Source organism: Thamnophis sirtalis, unplaced genomic scaffold (assembly GCF_051295495.1).
Source record: "Thamnophis sirtalis isolate CommonGarterSnake01/CBP01778 unplaced genomic scaffold, rThaSir2_p1.2 scaffold_15, whole genome shotgun sequence".
In the NCBI taxonomy this organism is placed as follows: Eukaryota; Metazoa; Chordata; class Lepidosauria; order Squamata; family Natricidae; genus Thamnophis; species Thamnophis sirtalis.
In genome coordinates this window covers 10304376-10324965 of record NW_028261395.1, presented here as the reverse complement: position 1 = coordinate 10324965, position 20590 = coordinate 10304376, and the positions used below count along the sequence as shown (strand labels likewise).

General features: G+C 41.2%; 2 protein-coding genes across 2 annotated transcripts in view; both read right to left on the bottom strand.

Annotated features, from left to right (window-relative positions):
• The window catches only part of MICU1 (mitochondrial calcium uptake 1), a 205215-nt gene that overhangs the window by 49567 nt on the left and 135058 nt on the right, over nucleotides 1-20590 (bottom strand). Inside the window, exon 9 of the mRNA XM_087701830.1 lies at nucleotides 3400-3537. Within this exon, the coding sequence (XP_087557956.1) occupies nucleotides 3400-3537 (138 nt within the window). The remainder of the gene's footprint in view (nucleotides 1-3399; nucleotides 3538-20590) is intronic.
• On the bottom strand, nucleotides 16703-17082 carry LOC106544586 (Jupiter microtubule associated homolog 1). The gene has a single exon (XM_014060901.2). It carries the CDS (start codon nucleotides 16994-16996, stop codon nucleotides 16703-16705), a length of 294 nt encoding a protein of 97 aa, XP_013916376.2. The 5' UTR covers nucleotides 16997-17082.

Below are 20590 nucleotides of genomic sequence, written 5' to 3'. Positions count from 1 at the left end.
GTGTGTTGATTTTAACCTGTTTTTCATTTTTTCTTTTTCTTTTCATTTTTTATTATTCCTTCTTCCTTCGTTGTAAGCCGCCCGGAGTCCTCCGGGATTGGGCGGCCTATAAATCGTACCAATAAATAAATAAATAAATGAACAATTTTTGTAGATGTACGCTAAAATTTCACTTGTCTTTCTGAAGACTACATGACCCCCCCGGATTCAACCAGACTGCAATCAACTACCAGTAGTGCTTGATTTACAACCATTGGTTTAGTGACAGTTCAAAATTACAATGGCACTGAAAAAATTGACTTATGGTTGTTTTTCACACTTATGACCATTGTAGCATCCCCACGGTCATCTAGTCAAAATTCAGATGCTTGGCAACTGGCGTGTATTGATGGCTCACACGATCACCTTTTGTGATCTTCTCACAAGCAAAGTCAATGGGAAGCAGATTTGCTTAACAACAGGGTTACTAACTGAACAACTGCAATGATTGTCAGATCCCTAAAAGTGATACTGCCATTCAATTGGGAGGAGGGAAGCCTCGGAGTTAAATCATTAGCTACATCTGAAACAACTGAGTTTTACAACTTTACAACTGGTTTCTTGTCACCGGGAGACTGAAGGTCCCAACATCTCTGGAGGGATGTTTATGGTAGCCATGTGGGATATATAACTTTGATGTCTAACTAGAGATAGCCATGGGAACGTGTGCTTTATTGACTCCCAGGGCAGAAGAGTTAAGGAAGCATCTTCACACTTGTGTATTGGTCAGAATCTGCATTCGGACAAAGGGGAGGGGTCATTATCAGCTTAATCCCATTTGCATGGCCTAAAGGTTTTCAGATGCTGCTTTGCTTCTAATGGTTTCCATCCTGCTTGATTAAAAATAATCCGTTTCAAGAGTCTTTACTTTCTCAAGTTAGGAGAGGAGCCATTACAATGATTCTGTTAACAACTGTGGCAAGAAACGCCATAAAACGGGGCAAACTTCACTTAACAAATGTCTCACTTAGCAACAGACATTTGGGGCTCAATTGTGATTATAACTTGAGGATTACCTGTATTACTCTAAGACCTTTTCCACAAGTACTGTAACTAAGTCAGGTAATGTTCCTTAAATGAAGAAATTTTCATCTGTCAATCAAAATCATTCTCAATTTTATTTCTGTCTCATTCACATAATAACTATCTCATCCGATTTATGCTATCTGCCACCTTGATCACTATTTCTTTCATTCCTCTGGCTGAATCTTTAATAAAAATATTGAAAGAATGTAAGCTCCATTTCTGATCTTTGAGATCCTCCATTCCAAATATATACCTCTAGCTTGGTGAATAAATTTACAGCATTCTTTTGAGTATAGCTTGAAGCCAGCTATGTATCCCCATCATTGCTATGTGTCTAGCTAACCTGTAATTGGTTTGCTTATTAAACTATTTTGAACTGATTTGTCAAACACTTTGCTAAAATCCAAACTAAAGACGTCCTTTCAATTCAAGCATGTTTATTCAAAATTCATTATCCATCTTTAAACTGGAGATCAAGGATCTCAGATGAGCATATTGTTATGCTCTTTCCCCCCATTGTTTCTATGCCTTGACTTCTTTATAATGTTATGGGTCAATGTTTCTTCTAGCATTGAATACCCCAACAACAGTAACTTATATAGTACTATGCTTTCCATGACATAATAACAGAGTTGGAAGCGTCCTTGGAGATCTTCTAGTCCAACCGCCTGCACAAGCAGGCAACCCTATACCCAGAGGTGGGCTCCTACCGGTTCGGATCAGTTTGGCTGAGTAGGTAGTAATTCAGCCTGCCATGCTCTTGAACTGATTCTCTTTGCGGCGCCATAGGCGGCACCATCTTGTTTTTTGCGTCTGCGTATACATGTCCCTGAGCGAACTGGCAGTACTCTGCCTATTCCAGAGGGGTGTCAAACTCGATTTCATTGAGGGCTGCATCAGAGTTGTATTTGCCCTCAGAGGGCTGGGGGGGGGGCAGGATGGTCATGGTAGGAGTGGCCGGGGTGGGCATTTGATCCAGGTTCAAGATACGTTTTTTTTTCCCTTCTTTCTTTTCACAATTCTTTATTATAACCATTTTTCCTATCTCTTCTACCACATATTACAGGCCAACATTTATTACTTATTTTTCATACTCCACTAAACTTTTTATTTCTAAATTTATACCCCCATTCTTCAATAGTAAATTGCTTTTCCAGGCAGAAAAGCTATTCATCCTATTGTATTTTTATTATTCAACTAATAATAAAAATACAATAGCATAAATAACATGATAATACAAGATCTAACAGCAGAGGTGGATTTCCAGAATAGTAAATAGAAATGTCAATTATAGATTGTTGATTGCAGATTAAATGGACCTAGAGTATGAAAAATCTGACATTAAACTGTAGTATTAACATAGGATGTTGTTTGTTTTCTATCCAGATCAGGCACTTACTTGAGGCCACATAATTGTAATCTAGTCCAATCCAGTTTCCTGCAGCACTCTGCCGGCCCAAAATGGGCTGTCCCATTTTTAGCGGGCAGAGTGCTGCTGAAGGCCGGGGAGGCTGAAAATGGGCCGCAATGGAGCCCCCAGGACCTCCGCGCAGCTCATTTTTGGCTGGCAGATTGCTGCTAGAGGCCAGGGAGGCCGAAAACAGCTACGGCCTGTTTTATCTGGCAGAGGCACCACGGGCCAGTCCTTTGATATTTCTAGGCTGGCCCCCTGGGCCAGATTTAAGCACCCATGGGCCAGATCCACCCACAGACTTTGAGTTTGACACCCCTGCTATACCATTTCAGATAAATGGTTGTCCAATCTCTTCTTTAAAATCTCCAGTGTTGGAGCACCCACAACTTCTGGAGATGAGACATTCCACTATTTATTATTTATTTATTTATTTGTCTTGTATGCCGCCCACTCCCGGAGGACTCTGGGCAGCTCACATAAGACAAGGGAAAGGGGGAAAACGAGACAAAGACAACATATTAAAAACAAAACCAACATTCACAATTTCCGTGGAGGTAAATGCTTCTCAGCCCCCCCCCCCCCCCCCCCCAGCCTGCTGGAACAGCCAGGACTTGGTGGCTTTGCGGAAGGCCGGGAGGGTAGTAAGGGTCCGGATCTCAACAGGGAGCTCGTTCCAGAGGGCCGGAGCTGCAACAGAGAAGGCTCTCCCCCGGGGAGTCGCCAGCCAACATTGGCTGGCAGATGGAATCCGGAGGAGACCTAACCTGTGTGATCTAATTGTCTGAGAGAGGTAATCGGCAGGAGGCGGTCTCTGAGAACTGATTAATTGTTCTGTCAGGAACATTTATGATGCAAACAATTATTTTTTTAATAAACTTCTCCAGCCCTTTTCCATCATATTGCTGCAAAATGTTACTAACCACTCCATCCTGGAAATGCTTCTTGAGTTGTTTCAGCATCACAGTCAACTTTTTGGATTGTACTCCACTATAAGCCAGCAGCATGCTGCCAAATTGGCGTTCCGTGATTCGACCATTTGCAGGGTCATGCCTTTCAAACTGGAAGACAAAAAGGGAAGGAGAGAAGTTACCTAGAACGGCATGGATTCACCTGCTCATGTCATATCAATACTGTTTATTGAAAAGTTCTCTTCCACATGAAATCAGACATTTTAAAAAAAATAACAAGCAGATGAAAGGATCAGAAAAGGAATGCTAACCTCATTAAGCAACATGCTCAACACTTCTATATTTTTAATCATGGCACGACAAAACCGCGAAGCCCTTATCCGCAGAGACATAAGCGTGTCGCTAAAGCTGCGACATCATCACTGCGCGACATCACCGCCGCGACAACAGCGCGGCAACAGAAGGGTGCTTTAAAACGGCGCCGCAGCAGAAAGCCGATTTCAATTAAGGTAAGGGTTAGGATTGGATTTAGGGGTTTGTTTTAGGGTTTGTTTTAGGGTTAGGGTTAGGTTTAGGGTTAGGGTTAGGTTTAGGGTTAGGTTTAGGGTACTGAGTGCTTGGAAATGCGCAGATTTGCCCTCCGCGATTATGTCATCGCGGTAGGGTCACGTTTTTCCTTAGCGCTTCGAACGGCGCGAATTAGTCTTCGCGCTTATGTCTCCGCGGATAAGGGCTTCGCGGATTTGTGGTGGAACCATTTTAATTACAGCATTAGTATGCATACAATATACAACACAGGTATAAAGTTGATATTAATAGTCAGGAATGTAATTATTATCTTGTATATTTAATGGAAATTATAAAAGAACCACAAAAGTGAGTGCTACTATCACTTCTAAGCTATGAATCACTCTCAACTTAAGGTTCTTAGTAAAATATTGCAAGATAAAAATTTGTTAAGAGATACACTCACACTAACAAAATATTAATGTATTAAAAATATAAAAGTTGGTAATATAGTCGTAATATTTTAACTGTCTTTGGATTTCTATCCTATGCAACCTCTTACAGATAACCACTCTAATGTGAGTATAATATAACAGGAGGTCTCTGAATTTCAATGGATGGCAGACTTTAAATCTTAAATATTGGGGCAAAGTTAATTTTCATAAAAGTAATGTTTCTCTAGAGCAGTGATGGCGAACCTTTTTCTAATGGTGTGTCAAATTAGCACGGGCGCTATCGCGCGTGTGCCCACTCAATCCTTCTCCGCCCACCTGCGCATGCACGTGACCCAACCGTGTGCATGTATGTGCAACCCCACCCCAGGCTCCAGAGGCTTTCCTGAAGACTGGCGAGGGCGAAAACGGCTTTCCTGGCCCCCTGGAGGCCCTCTGGAAACTGGAAACGGATCATTTCTAAACTTCCGGTTGGCCCGTTGGTGCATTTTTTCAGTCTCCTCAGCCTCCGAAGGCTTTCCTGAAGCTTGATGAGGGCGAAAACAGCCACCCCTGGCTCTATGGAAGGGCAAAAAATTAGCTCATGGCTGGCATGCCACCAAATATTTATTTATTTATTTATTTATTTATTTATTTATTTATTTATTTATTTATTTATTTATTTATTTATTTATTATTTATTTATTTATTTATTTATTTATTTATTTATTTATTTGGCTTATATACCGCTTCATAGGGCTTTCAGCCCTCTCTAAGCGGTTTACAATTTTTTTTAGCAAATTGAGTCAGCAACTTGCCCCCACAGTCCGGGTCTTCATTTCACCCACCTCGGAAGGATGGAAGGCTGAGTCGACCTTGAGCCGGTGAGATTTGAACCGCTGAACTGCAGATCACAGTCAGCTAAAGTGGCCTGCAGTACTGCACCCTAACCACTGCGCCACCTCAGTTCTACTGCTACCTGTGGCACGCGTGCTATAGGTTCGCCATCACGGCTCTACAGCATTATATTTTAGATGAAACTTTATGCATGCATCAACAAAATGTTTGCAGAAATGTATTGCAATGGGTTGTAAATTTTGGAGGGAGGAGTGCCTTTTTAAACAATTATTTATCTTCATTAACCTTTCAATACATCAGTTCAAAAGATAAGATGGATCTTCAAGGCTTCCAGATCTCTTTCTCACATCATTCACAGACAGGAAAACTTTAAAGCAATTAAAAACATTTCTCCAATCTTTTAAGTAATTTAAATGAAGGGGGAGGGGTGCAAAGTAAAACCTTATTGTTCTTTAATAACATTCAAATCAGTTCAATTTAATCTTGATGGGTCTTCAATTAATTGCTGGTATTCACAAAGATTTTCTCCTTTCGAGGAATAAAAATTGCCAATGAAAATACTTGATACAGAAATACATATGATGTTAATGTGATAACCTGCCCTTCAGATGTTTGCCTTCACACTGTCAGCACCTTTCTGGAACAGTATTATGGCATTTAAATAAGCCTGCAAATTAATCCAAACTAGTTCAACTGGCTGCAATTTTTCACTCAATCTGACAGCATGTAAGATCTCCTAAATTTCACAGATCCATCAAAAACTCAACGATCAGCACACGCCAAGGTCAAAGATTGCAGAAGCATGCTATGTAAACCTTATGTCTCAATGAGGGTATTTTTAAAATGTTATTTATATTTAACGTACCCTGTTTCTCCGAAAATGAGACCTCCCTGAATAATAAGCCCAATTGGGCTTTTTTAGTTATTTATGTAAATGTGTTTTATTTTCCATTTTCATTTTTGTACAGTCACACATGTACTGTACAGAACCGGGGCCATATAACATTAAACAATAAACACAGCCATTCCTCTTGTCAATAATACCCCCCCAAATAGAAACCCAATGTACCTCTTCGACCCTCCATACACCCTTTCTTTCGCCCCCCTCCAACTTTCCGTCTTCTCACCATCATTCCCCTCTACCCTACTTCCCCTCCCACTCTACCACACCTCTCTCCCAATACACTCCCTCCCTTCCTTCTCACCCTCCCTCCAATCCTCTCTCCCACCCTCTCTACCCCTCTTTCTTCTATCCCTCTACTCCTTCCTTCGGTGTATTTCTACTATCTATTAATATATTCAGCTTGTCCTATTTTTACACTGGAATTAAAGAGCAACAGTATACAAGTGCAATCGTGTTACTTTAAAATCTAGCACATACTATATATCCCCCCTCCCCCCTCCCCCCTAAGACCCCACCTCCCTCCCCCCCCGACTTCCCAGAGCCCGTACACGGTGTAGATTTTTAACAAACACAGTCTAAAATATATTAAGACAAACCCAATTGGGCTTTTGAGAGCATGCGCCATAATAAGCCCTGTCTCGAAAATAAGCCCTCCCTGAAAATATTGCAACACAGCAGCAACAGCTATGAGGTGACCACGCTCGCCGCCTCCTGCACCTCAAAAATAATAAGACCTCTCCGAAAATAAGGCCAAGCGCTTATTTAGGGGGTCAAAAGAAAATAAGACCCAGTCTTATTTTTCAGGGAAACAGGGTAGGTACCAATCTACAAGCCTGGTGGCTGTTAGTTTTACTTCTGCCTTGTAGATGGAGCCAGCTGGGTGACTTTGCATCACTTCTAAAAATATTGCCATGAGTAAAGACTGACTCACCAACAACAAACATTCAACAGAAGGAAGCTTGAACCTGGGGTTCCTAGAGATGTGGCAGGACCCTCCATAAGTCTTCTCTCCCAGATCTTTCTTGATGGTCCAAATCAAGGCAGGATAAGGCAGGTCACAGACACTATAAACTCTTGAGTCATGTAGGGTATTAAAAGGGACAATTGTATCCAGAAGCTAATGGGCAGCAAGTGAGCTTCTGGTATTACATGGCACCTCTTGTCAGTTTGGCCATAATCATTTGGATTGCTTTATGCTGCATCTGCTGAACCGAGGTGGCGCAGTGGGTGGAGTGCAGTTCTGCAGGCCAGTTCAGCTGACTGTTATCTGCAGTTCGGCGGTTCAAATCTCACCGGCTCAGGGTTGACTCAGCCTTCCATCCTTCCGAGGTGGGTGAAATGAGGACCCAGACTATGGGGGCAATATGCTGACTCTGTAAACCGCTTAGAGAGGGGCTGAAAGCCCTGTGAAGAGGTATATAAGTCTAACTGCTATTGCTATTGCTGAAGTTTTTGGATAGTCGTGGTTGTTTCTCTCACACATTACTAATGTTCAAATGCACCAAGTCCATCCTCCCTTCTTAAAATTTATTTTTTAAGATGAATTAACCTTTCATGCTAAGTACAGATCAGTGAAAAAAAGAAAGAATTTCTTTCCTTTTTCCATATATTCACACAAAGGCAATAAAGCCAATGAGAATGACATAGAATAGCAATAGCAGTTAGACTTATATACCGCTTCATAGGGCTTTCAGCCCTCTTTAAGCGGTTTACAGAGTCAGCATATTGCCCCCACAGTCTGGGTCCTCATTTCACCCACCTCGGAAGGATGGAAGGCTGAGTCAATCTTGAGCCAGTGAGATTAGAACCGCTGAACTGCAGATAACAGTCAGCTGAAGTGGCCTGCAGTACTGCACCCTAACCACTGCGCCACCTCGGCTCTAGAAAAAATAGGAGGAGAAGAAAAAGGAGAAGCAGGGCACAACTGAGAAAAGACACTCTTGAAATCCTACAATGGGAATAGTTCAGAAGTGGGTTTCACATAAATTTACCACTGGTTTGCCCCGCACACACACGCATGCTGGCTTGCTTCGTGAGTGTGCACCTTCCACGCATGCGCTTTGCTCACACCTGCGGCTTGCATGCATGTTTGCAGCTTAGAAAACGTGGCTAAATAGGATGGCATAGAGCCAAAGCGGGTGAGCGGGCCAACCCGCAGGTTGCCACTACCAGTTCACCCAAACCGATCCAAACCGGCTGAATATCACCTCTGGGAGAGTTCTAAGCAGGAATGGAAGAAAAAAAAAAGATCTCCCCACATACTGAATAGATCAATGGTCTAAAGTGTAATAGTGGACAACCATTTAAATATGAGCCAGCCATGTGCAGCAGCTGCCAAAAAAGCCAACACAGTTGTAGGCTACATAAACAGAGGGATAGAATCAAGATCACGTGAAGTGTTAATACCACTTTATAATGCCTTGGTAAGGCCATACTTGGAATACTGCATTCAGTTTTGGTTGCCACGATGTAGAAAAGATGTGGAGACTCTAGAAAGAGTGCAGAGAAGAGCAACAAAGATGATTAGGGGACTGGAGACTAAAACATATGAAGAACGGTTGCAGGAACTGGGTATGTCTAGTTTAATAGAAAGAAGGACTAGGAGAGACATGATAGCAGTCTTCTAATATCTCAGGGGCTGCCACCAAGAAGAGGAGTCAAGCTATTCTCCAAGGCACCTGAGGGTAGAACAAGAAGCAATGGGTGGAAACTAATCAAGGAGAGAAGCAACTTAGAACTGAGGAGAAATTTCTGGACAGTTAGAACGATTAATCAGTGGAACAGAAGTTGCCTCCAGAAGTTGTGAATATCCCAACACTGGAAGTCTTTAAGAAGATGTTGGATAGCCATTTGTCTGGAACGGAATAGGGTTTCCTACCTAGGCAGGGGGTTGGACTAGAAAACCTCCAAGGTCCCTTCCAACTCTGCTATTGTATTGTATTGCATACGCCAGGTTTGGGATATAAATCAAAAATATCCATTAAAATGCATTTCTTTCTCTTGAATCTAAAGTACCGCAGTATCTCAGCCAGTTTATATTTAATTCTAACAAGGCATAAGTTTATCTTGCAGTCAAAAAAGTGAAGAGGGGCACAATGGACAGACAATAAGTTCTAGCTTTAAAGACCTGTCTGTCACTACATGCACCAAGGGCCCGCATCCTGGCTGTATTGGTAACAGGCCAAATGTCTTGCTTGTATGTACTTGAATTAGATTCTTTAGTGGTTTTTTTAAAGCATTTTAATGTTTTTTTTAATATGAGCCGTGGTGGTGCAGTGGTTAGAATGCAGTATTGCAGGCTAACTCTGCCCGCAGTCAGAAGTTTGATCCTGACCGGCTCAAGGTTGACTCATCTTTCCAAGGTCAGTAAAATGAGGACCCAGATGGTTGGGGGCAATATGGAGACATTTTTAAACCGCTTAGAGAATACTATAAAGCATTATGAAGCAGTGTATAAGCCTAAGTGCTATTGCTATTTTTAACATTTTTATTGTTTTAAAATATTTTTAAGATCTTAACTGTAATATGTGTTTCTCAATAGTGAGCTGCCCTGAGTTGTTGGGCAGTTATAGAAACCAAATAAATAAATTACCAATTACCAATTACCTCCACTAGACCGATTAGATCCCACAGATTAGGCCTCCTCCGAATTCCATCCGCCGGCCAGTGTCGACTGGCGACTACCAGGAGGAGAGCCTTCTCCGTGGCTGCTCCGACCCTCTGGAACGAACTCCCCGTGGAGATTCGAACCCTCACCACCCTCCAGGCCTTCCACAAAGCCCTCAAAACCTGGCTGTTCCGACAGGCCTGGGGCTAAAGAGCTGTTGCCCCCGTCTCGAATGGTATGACTGTTGTGAGTTTTAAATTATATATTGTTATGCTTGCTGTTTTTTAAAATTTTTTGTTTGTATCCCCCTTCCTCGGTTTGAGTTGTGAGCCGCCCTGAGTCCCCTTCGGGGGAAAAGGGCGGCATATAAATATAATAAACTGAACTGAACTGAAATAGGGAAAAAAAACTATCTTCCCCACCATGTACATCTGTCACAGCAGGACACTCTAACAATATTTATTTCTTCTTTCTTAAATAAATATATCTTTTTTTTCCTTTAAAACGTTTTCACAAATGTAAGCATGTTTCTACTTCTAGGGTCCCTGGGTGTAACATTTCCACCTATAAAGAAAGCTAAATTGATCTGTTATGCTCCTTCCTGCCTGTCACAGTGGCCTCTGACTCAGCATCAAAAAAGTGGCCGATGAAGAAATTTCACTTAATCCTCTAGAATTTATTTGCATACCATTTAACTGAGATTTGAATAATACTTAATAATGGAACTTAATAGAAGATAACTTAAAAGCCTTTATAAAATTCAAAGTCACCAAGCCTCTGCTGCACAAAAGATAAAAGGAAGGAAACAGTGATGAGAAAGTCTAAATCATATTAAAACAATAGTGAATAAACGCCATTTTTCAACGTAGCTTTTGTACTTTCCAATCATCTTATCATCTAATCAGCAAGGCCGTTTTATAAAAACAGAACAAGACAGACCACAATACTTATGAGAAGCATCAAAACTGAAAGTATGCCATATCCTTTTATTATTTTATTTTTTACTTTATTTGTATAATTCTAAAAATGTAAGAAATACCACTCTCAGGAAGAACTCCGCTTTCTAAGCAGGGATGGGTATGTGCCATTATATCCCTGGGCATCGGGAATCATTGCAGGTCTCCAGACAAGTAATTCAGTTGCCTACATCCTGCCATCTTAAGCTTGTGAAATATAGAAAGGTGGTTTGTGTAAAAAGTTGGTATTTGCAAACCAAGAAAAACCTTTTAACTATTTCAATTTCTTGCAACTTTCTTCAGACGTGCTTTTTCAGGAGCCAATTGGACTTTCTTGGTTATTCTTTGAAGACGTTTCTCTTCTCATCCAGGAAGCTTCTTTAGCTCTGACAGGATAGTAAGGAATGGAAGGATTTATATTCCTTGCAGACAGCTGGTCATTTGGGTTCCACCACAAAACCGTGCTCGACTAAACTGCGTCGCTGACGTCATCAACAGGGCGACAACAGCGCGGAGACAGAAGCACGCTGTAAACCCTAAACCTAAAATTAACCCCTAAACCTAAACCTAACCCCCCTAAACCTAATCCTAAACCTAACCCTAAACCTAACCCTTAACCTAACCCTAAACCTAATCCTAACCCTAACCCTAACCCTTAACCTAACCCTAACCCTAACCCTAACCCTAACCCTAACCCTTAACCTAACCCTAAACCTAACCCTAAAGCTAACCCTAAACCTAACCCTTACCTTAAATTGAATCGGCTTGCTTTCAAAGCGCTATTTAAAGCCCCCTTCTTTCTCCGTGCTGGCTGTTGTCGCCCTATTGATGACGTCAGCGACACGGTTTAATCGGGCGCGGCTTAGTCGAGCGCGGTTTTGACGGGTCACGGGTCATTTGAATCCTTTTGGATGGTCGTGGAAGCACTTGGAGGTTTATCTGTGTCCTCAGGGTCACCTGAGTGGTGCTCCTGGTTCCTGTAGTCTGCCATTTTCCTTCTCTGGAAATCCATCCTGTCAGAGCTGAAGAAGCTTCTTGGATGAGAAGTGAAACATCTTTAAAGAAAAAACAAGAAACTCCAGTTGCCCCCTGAAAAGGCACCTTTGGGACAATCATGACAGAATCTCTACAGGTTTTTAGCTATACAATTTGGGAAGAGAACCCTTTGAATGGTGTGGGAGTAGGGATGGATTTCCAGAGGGAAAAAATGGCAGACTACAGGAACCAGGAGCACCACTCAGGTGACCCCGAGGACACAGATAAACCACCAAGTGCTTCCACGACCCTCTAAAAGGATGTAGATTACCAGCTTTCTACAAGGAATATAAATCCTTCCATCACCCACTATCATGTCAGAGCTGAAGAAGCTGCTTGGGTGAGAAGCAAAATGTCCTCAAAGAAAAAACAAGAAAGTAGCAATAGCAATAGCAATAGCAGTTAGACTTATATACCGCTTCATAGGGCTTTCAGCCCTCTCTAAGCGGTTTACAGAGTCAGCATATTGCCCCCACAGTCTGGGTCCTCATTTCACCCACCTCGGAAGGATGGAAGGCTGAGTCAACCCTGAGCCGGTGAGATTTGAACCGCTGAACTGCAGATAACAGTCAGCTGAAGTGGCTGCAGTACAGCACTCTAACCACTATGCCACCTCGGCTCCAGTTGCCTCCTGAAAAAAGCACCTTTAGGACAACCATGACCTGGATGACGCAGAATCTCTACAACCTTTTTTTCAGAATGAGTCTTAATAGCATTTTTTCACACTAACCATTTTATTAATAGAGACAGACATTCAAAATTTAATAAAAGTAGTTCTTCAGAAAAGTTGGCGTTAGACTGCATGATTCACTTAAAAACTGTAGTGGTTCACTCAACAGCAATGACCAAAAAGGTCCGAAAATAGGGCAAAATTCACTTAACAACCATTTTGCTTAACAATGGAAACTCTGCTTCCAATTGTGGTCATAAGTCAATGACTATCTGTATCAGAGGTGGTTTTCACATAATTTTACCACTGGCTCGCCGCGCACCAAAAATGTGAGCGTATGCAGCTTGCATGCATGCATGTGGTTTAGAAAATGTGGCTAAATAGGACGGCATAGCACCGGGGCGGGTGCACAGGCCCACCTGCAGGTCGAACCAGTGCGAACCGGCTGAATACCACCATTGATCTGTATGGTGAAATTGAATACTTGTGAAAACAAGGCTAATTATGGCCCTTTGTTTTTATGGCCTGCCACCAACTTACAAGGCTTGTCCTTCTGATGTATCTCATTTTGTTAAAGGAAGCACAACATATTTTAGCATAAAGATAGGTTTAGAATAACCCTGAAGCTCTGAAGAAAGTAGGAAACGGTACAACAAAACCCCTAAAAATGATGGATCTGTCTGGATGTTACGAGCATCAGCATTTGGGGAACAGCTCCCGTCTGCTCCAATTATTATAAAACAGCAGAATCAGGGAAAGTTTTTCACAGCCTGAAGCAGAACAGAAATATATATATATATATACTACTTCTCCAATGGCTCCCATTTCACATGAGAATTACAAAATTTCCAAGAACTTGGACCCGACATAGAAGATGAAACCGCTACATAGAAAATGAAACCACATTCCGATACTGATATTTAATTTACTGTGTATTCCAAAGCATCAATAAAAAAACAAGAGGTGGCACACACACACACACACACACACACACAATTTGGTGAAGGAAGAAACATCGTAAACAAAGCAAAGTATTGCTTAGAGAGGCCCTGAACTGCCAGTTGTGCTTCATGGACCTCAAAAACAGCTGCGATTTCTGGAGCCAGACAAGACAAAGATATTTGGGGGGGGTGGGTGTCTCATGGGGCTACTACGGTATGGAACCACTGGTTTTCCACAGTACTTTTTCTACTGTGCTTTGGGGGCTGAAGGGAGATACCCAAATCAGCGTCTGAGAAAAATAGGGGTTATTTTCCTCCATATTTCAGATAAATTATTTTAGAGGTATTCATCATCATACCCCATTATTCTTTTAACTGAGAAATGATAAGCTAAGATTTTTATAACTGTTTTCTGTGAACACAATGGCATGTGTGCGTGCGCGTGCACACACAGGCACACACACAGTGTACACAATTATTAGGCAAGCTATATTTTTGAGGATTAATTTTATTATTGATAATAATAATAATATTATGGGGGGACGCACATTGCATTATGGGTGCACACGTGCATTTTTGGCATTCGGTGTCGAAAAGGTTAGCCATCACTGATCTAGTTGTTCTGGTTTAGATATCACAAAGCCTCCTTCCAGAAGATAAAAAATAAAACCTGTCATGGAGGGGATGTATATTGTCCCAGACAATAACATGGACCCTGGTCAAGTATCGCTTATATGCCATGTCCTGAATAGAAGGAAATGCATTTCCAATAATCTTTTCTGCCGTCCTCACCACTCTCTGCACAGCCTTCATATCCGAAGCAGTAATACCTCCAAACCACACAGTAATATAATACAACAGGATGCTTTCTATCATCCCTCTATAGAAAGTGGTAAGGACAGGGGGAAAGAAGATGTGCTCAGTGTTTCATTGTTGAGCGACCAAACTAGTCTACTCGTCGGCTGCACACCCAGAAACGTGATACTACTAAGCACCTTCACAGTTGAATCATTAATACACAGAGGTGTATGGCTGTGCCTGCCTTTTCTGAAATCGACAATCATCCCTTTTGTTTTACATATCATTGGGGTAATTTTGCTGGATGATGATAAAACATTTGTAACTTTCCTCTTGGGGAAAATGGTTCCCTAAATGGTGTGTGATGTCAGTCTTGTTCTCTATTCTGCCAACTTCTTCTTCTGGAAATCTTACCAAATGGGTTAATTTTCTGATACTTGGCTTTCCTTGGACAGCTTCATCTTGCAACAGAGCCAGAAGGTGCATTATTTCCAGAGTGACCATAAACAATGTACACACAGAGCCTCCTACGCTTTTCAGTTAACCTACAGAAAGGCTGCAGAAAGCCTTGAAATGAACAAAGAATGCCAGGTTCCATTAAAGAAAATTGAATTGAATCACTTTTCTTTCTACCCCAAGATAAGTCTGACAGACACCACAAAGAGTCTCATAACAAAGACGTGGCATCTGCAGGGCTGGCAGGAGGACAGCAAAAGCAGTGTCATGTTTCCACAGTGCAATCCCGTTTTCTAAACGTGGTACACAACACTCCATCCTCATAATAAAAAGGCAGAAATGGGGAAAAGGTGCTTTCTCACCAAACCAGCAAGTATCCTGCAGATACTTACAAGCAAAGATATTCGCTGTTCCGTTTATTTAACGGAAGGTTCCACAGTTAATTTAGGTTGTTAAATTTAAGAACACCTAGATCTGTGATGGCAAACCTATGGCACGCATGCCAGAGCTGGCACGCAGCGCCCTCTCTGATGGCACATGAGTCGTTGCCCCAGTTCAGCTCTGCTGCGCATGTGTGTGTGCCTCCCGTCAGCCAACTGGCCTTTGAGTCTCTGCCATGCATGCACAGGGCCCCCTATGTGGGGGAGCAGCATGCGCGAAGGGCAGGGCACACTTGGGGGGGGTCATGTATGCATGCGGAGGGGGCATGCAGAGGAGTCACGTTCACATGCGCGGCGGGCATGTTGCATTTTGGGGATTCACGTGCTTTAGGAACTCAGTCCGGAAAAGGTTAGCCATCACTGACCTAGATTTTACCATTAATTAACTTTTCACATTTTTTTTCTTAACTTACTAGCTTACTCTATTACTGATAGTCAAAAGTATTCTACTTCTTCCAAAATGTAAACCATGTCACAGCATACAATCAAAACAAGCAAGATCCCCCCAAAGTTTCTGAGAAACTAGAATCTTCTAGAATTGCTTAATCCTTATAAGGCTACATCTCCAACCTTTAAATTCGACAACCGATCCAAAAAGACACCATGATTAGTAAAGTCAAGAGCAGCTAGGATTCACAAAAGCATCGATAAAATTATGCTTCCTATCCAAAGGGGTTCCCCACCATGATTAAAATATTCTCTTTTGTAAACGCAACTTAATCTTGATCAGAATCAAACCCTAAGCATGCATACCCCTCTGTGTGCATTTAGACCAAAATTAAAAAAATTATGGCAGGGCTGCATCGGGCATTCTTGAAATGATAATTTTGTCTAGGAAAAACGTCACTGGAATTAGCTATTCAAAGCACTTTTGGTTAATTTCAAAACTTAAATTAAAAGGAGGAGGAAATGAAGAAGTAGCCTAATATGAAAACCCCAGTTCTGTTATGCAAAGGAAGAAGAGAGGGAATCTTTCAGCTAATAGTTGAACACAGAGAGAATTATTAGCATGGAGGCCCAGGGAATTAATCAAGATAAAATACAATAAGGCAAGTAAGCACCACTAGGAAAATCCACCTCACCCTATTAAAAGATAAAGCCTATTATGGAAGTGAAATGCTGTAAGCTTATCACCAATTCTCAGCATGAAGTCTTTTCTTTCACATTACCAATGCAAATTCTGTCCAGGATCAGTTAAAAAATAACTATAATATTATTTTAACAAGCAATGTCAAGGACACAGAAAAGTAGGTTTCAACTTCTGGCTTCAAGAATGGCAGTTTGTAGCCCTGATGTTAGCAATTAGGAACTTGGAAGGGAGAGACAGTTTGGGTGCTAGCCTAGAAATCAAGGAGACCAGGAATTCTAGTTTCAAATCAGGCCTGAAAATCAGCTGGGTGACCTCAGGCTAGTCACTTTCTCTCAGCCCAACTTAACTGACATGGTGGTTGTGAAGAAAACAGGAATACAGGTCATTGTGTTGACCCAGCCTTAGCCATCACGGCTCTAGGTCATCTCTACCTATCTTTGCATCAAAATTATAATGGGCAGTAAATGGGTTGAAACTATACTTCCTGCTGACAGTAGGATCTCATGGATGCCCAGTTCTTGGGAACTGTTTTGGACATAGGTCATTGATCTCACTGCAGCCTGCAACTGAACAGCAGAATTAATTATGGCCAACAGCAGATTCCAGGACTTTAATGAGCAATTTAAACATAGTCACCAGAGCTTGCATCAGAAGAACCTCTCCTTTCAGATACAACTACTTCAGAATTATCCTCAACTTCAGTGGGCTTGGCTGTTGACTTAGCCCAAGATGGCGGATTTTCTTCTGGAGTCCCAAAAATGGAAGATGCCATCTTGTTCCTTTTTCCTCCTTGCTGGTCTTTTGGCAAATCAAACCCTATGTTGAAATTAGAACCACCACCTGGGGGGGGGCGGAGAACCCTTGAGCTACTTCGGCCACTGGGGTCCATCCCCGTGTAAGTAGTGGTGGTAGTCATGATGGGGAAGAAGTTGGAGGAAACCGCCCGGGTGCGAAGCCAGCGGAAGATGCTATTTCCGCGCTCAGCTCCTGGCGGCTACAACTGCACTTTACCTTCAAAGCATACGTAGAATAGAATGGAATGGAGTGGAATAGAATTCTTTATTAGTCAAGTGTGATTGGGCACACAAGCAATTTGTCTTCGGTGCATAAGCTTTCAGTGCACATAAAAGGGATAAGGGATAAATCATGATCGTAACCACCATAAATACATACATCATGAATCGTAAGATACATAACTTAGTCCGACAGAGGTAGTCTAGCGTTGTGTCCTTTCTGCTTACAAGCCCCTTTTGTACTTTTAGGAAAAGAGAAAATATTTCCCCACTCTCTCCCCCTCCCTCATCTATCTCTCTGTCAAGACACTGTTGACAAGAAATCCCTCAACTAGTTCTGGCTGCCAATCAAAGATCAAACAAGCTTGCGGAGGGAATTACAGCTGCAGCAAAAGCCACTTTAAAAGTCAACGGGCAGCCCACCAATCCATGATACTTTTCCCCTCTTCGCAGTAGCTCTTGCACTGAGATGACAAAGTGAGTTTGCTGTCAGATGAATATAAACCCTTTTTATTAAGCTAATGTGAATTCCTCTCATTCACATCCAGCAAAGTCGGGCAAACAGTCTTTCAAGCCTTATCAGGCTTGGAGAGTTGCCAGGCCGATAACTTCCAAATGCAATGCTGTACAAGAAAATACTTGGCAAGGAGTCTCTGAGAGTCACAGACAAATATTCACACTAATTAAGCGAACTAATTGTCTCCTGCAAACTCCATTCCCCCTTTGCTCCTCTTTATTCCCTATGGGAGGGGCCATTCACCCTCCACCTGTGCCTTCACTCCCAAGTTGGCTCTTGTTTGTTAACTGTTCCCTTCTCCTGGCAGCTCTGTCCGTGCGCACATTGGGAACAGGCTCCAGCTGTTCTTCTGCCCCACTGATCTCTGACTCCAAAGGCAGCTGATAGCTGTTGGACAGCCCTGGCCCCATCTCTGCCTCTGATGCAGAGTACTCATCAGACTCATCCCTAGACTCCAGGACTGGCCCATGTTCCTCTGCAACTTCCTCACCGTCTGCGTCTGCCACTAGTTCTACTAGCGGGCCACAACAGATTTAGAACCGCTAGGCTGGCAGGAGCTGGGGCGAAGTTGGGAGCTCACCCCATTGCATGGAGCGTGGGTTTCCAATCTGGGTTGCCAGCTTTGCATATGACAAGCCCAGCATCTTAACTGCTGAGCCCCCATACCACCAAATTGACAGGAAGGATGTTCAAAAGTAATGTTAGAATGTATGACTTCATAGAAAGTAGTGGAAGCTTGGAACCAACTCAGTGGAGGCAGTGGGTCAATCATGCGAGTTTAAACATGCATGTCCATTATCCGACAAAAATAAAAATAATAATGGAAAAATAATAAATCAATTAATTAAAAAGAAAACATCCCCCAGATAGACTCAAACGACAGACTCAATGGATCACTACATCTTTTTCCACATCAGTTTTCCATGTTCCTATGTTTTTAAATCAATACACTGCATTTGCTAGCTCAAACTCAAATATATGTATGTATGTATGTATGTATGTATGTATGTGTGCGTGCGTGCGTGCGTGCATATATATATATATATATATATATATATATATATATATATGTATGTATGTATGTATGTATGTATGTATGTATGTATGTATGTATGTTATATTTATGCTGATAAATAAATAAAGGGAGACTAGTATAGATCTATTTCAAGCTATTTAGCTCTCATCAGCTAGCCATACCCATGTTGGGAATCGAACCTGTGCTCTATTGCCTCTTAGGCAGATGTGTTAACCATTGAGCTACAGAGCTCGACTCCTTATATTTGGGCATACCAGGGGTTGTGACTTTATATATACATATACATATACATATACATATACATATACATATACATATACATATACATATACATATACATATACATATACATATACATATACATATACATATACATATACATATACATATACATATACATATACATATACATATACATATACATATATATATATATATATATATATATATATATATATATATATCTGTACATTTATTTCAATTCAGGTAATGTTCTTCTCCTTATCTTTTATTTTAGTTACAAACAACTCAGTCATAATAATGCTGTCCTACATGAGTTTTCATTTCCATAAAGGTGCATTCATTAACGGCATTCCATATGTAACTTGAGATACACTGTAATTTTTATCATGATACTCAGTCCATCTTTCTTCTTTCTGGGTTTCTTCTTGATGATGAAGCCACAAGCTTTAATTTATTATTGATGCCATCAGGCATAAAATTTAAATATCAAATTTAAGGTTCCTCTCTGAAAATCTTGTGCATGACAACTAATATTTGTGAAAACATTAATTCATGCAAATGAGTGATGTTTCTGGAGATAACAAGCCCTCTAGTTTTATGCATTCCTAGATTTCCAGGATCAACATACAATGTGAATTTATCTAGCAAAGTGAAATAAAGACTCTGATAAAGAAATGTTGTCTGTAGCTTTTGACAGAATTCAAATACACTAAATACAAACTTTATTCTAATCTAATTTGTTTATAAGGAACTGATACCCTTCCTGGCTGGTTTAATTGGTTTCCAAGTACGCTTAAGTAGCGCTTAAAACTCTAAATAAAATACACTAAGAAGAATTGATTTTCTGTTGGAAATCCTGTTTTAGGATCAATTCATTCCTCTTCGCCAAAACAGGTTGGACATATTTGTGAGTGTACCATATTAGTCTGGTTTATAAATGTTTCTAGTTTTTCTCTAAAAGGTGTTTAAAAAAAGGGATAGAGATTTACTGGGGTAAAAATAAATAAATACCCAGATGGTCTGACGGGTAACTTTTGTTAACATTTGGAAATGCTTCTTCCTCTGACAGATTCATGATAATATAATTTCTTTAATAGCAGTTCACCTGGGATATACTTCACTGTATTTTTCAAAAAAGCAGATTAGTTTTAGACAGTTATTCACGACAGCCTATTTTAATTAACCAAAACAGCATTAAATTGTAACTATCAAATACTCCTTGATATTGATTAATGGACAGGAATGTCCTTTTTAGTCCTACAGGAGAGAGATTATAGCAATAGCAATAGCAGTGGACTTATATACCGCTTCATAGGCCTTTCAGGCCTCTCTAAGCGGTTTACAGAGAGTCAGCATATTGCCCCCAACAATCTGGGTCCTCATTTTACCCACCTCGGAAGGATGGAAGGCTGAGTCAACCCTGAGCCGGTGAGATTTGAACCGCTGACCTGCTGATCTAGCAGTAGCCTGCAGTGCTGCATTTAACACACTGCGCCACCTTGGCTCTTCACACATTATCACACTAAGTGCATATTGTATTTGACATAAACTCAAGAGCACACATAACATTTTTTTTAAAAAAAGACAAACTCATCTGTTTTCAAGTAACACGTTTTTGTGTATAATTTTGGAAAGATAATAGATGGATAGATATAGAAGAGAGATAGACAGAAAGACAGGCAGACAATGAGAGAGAGAGAG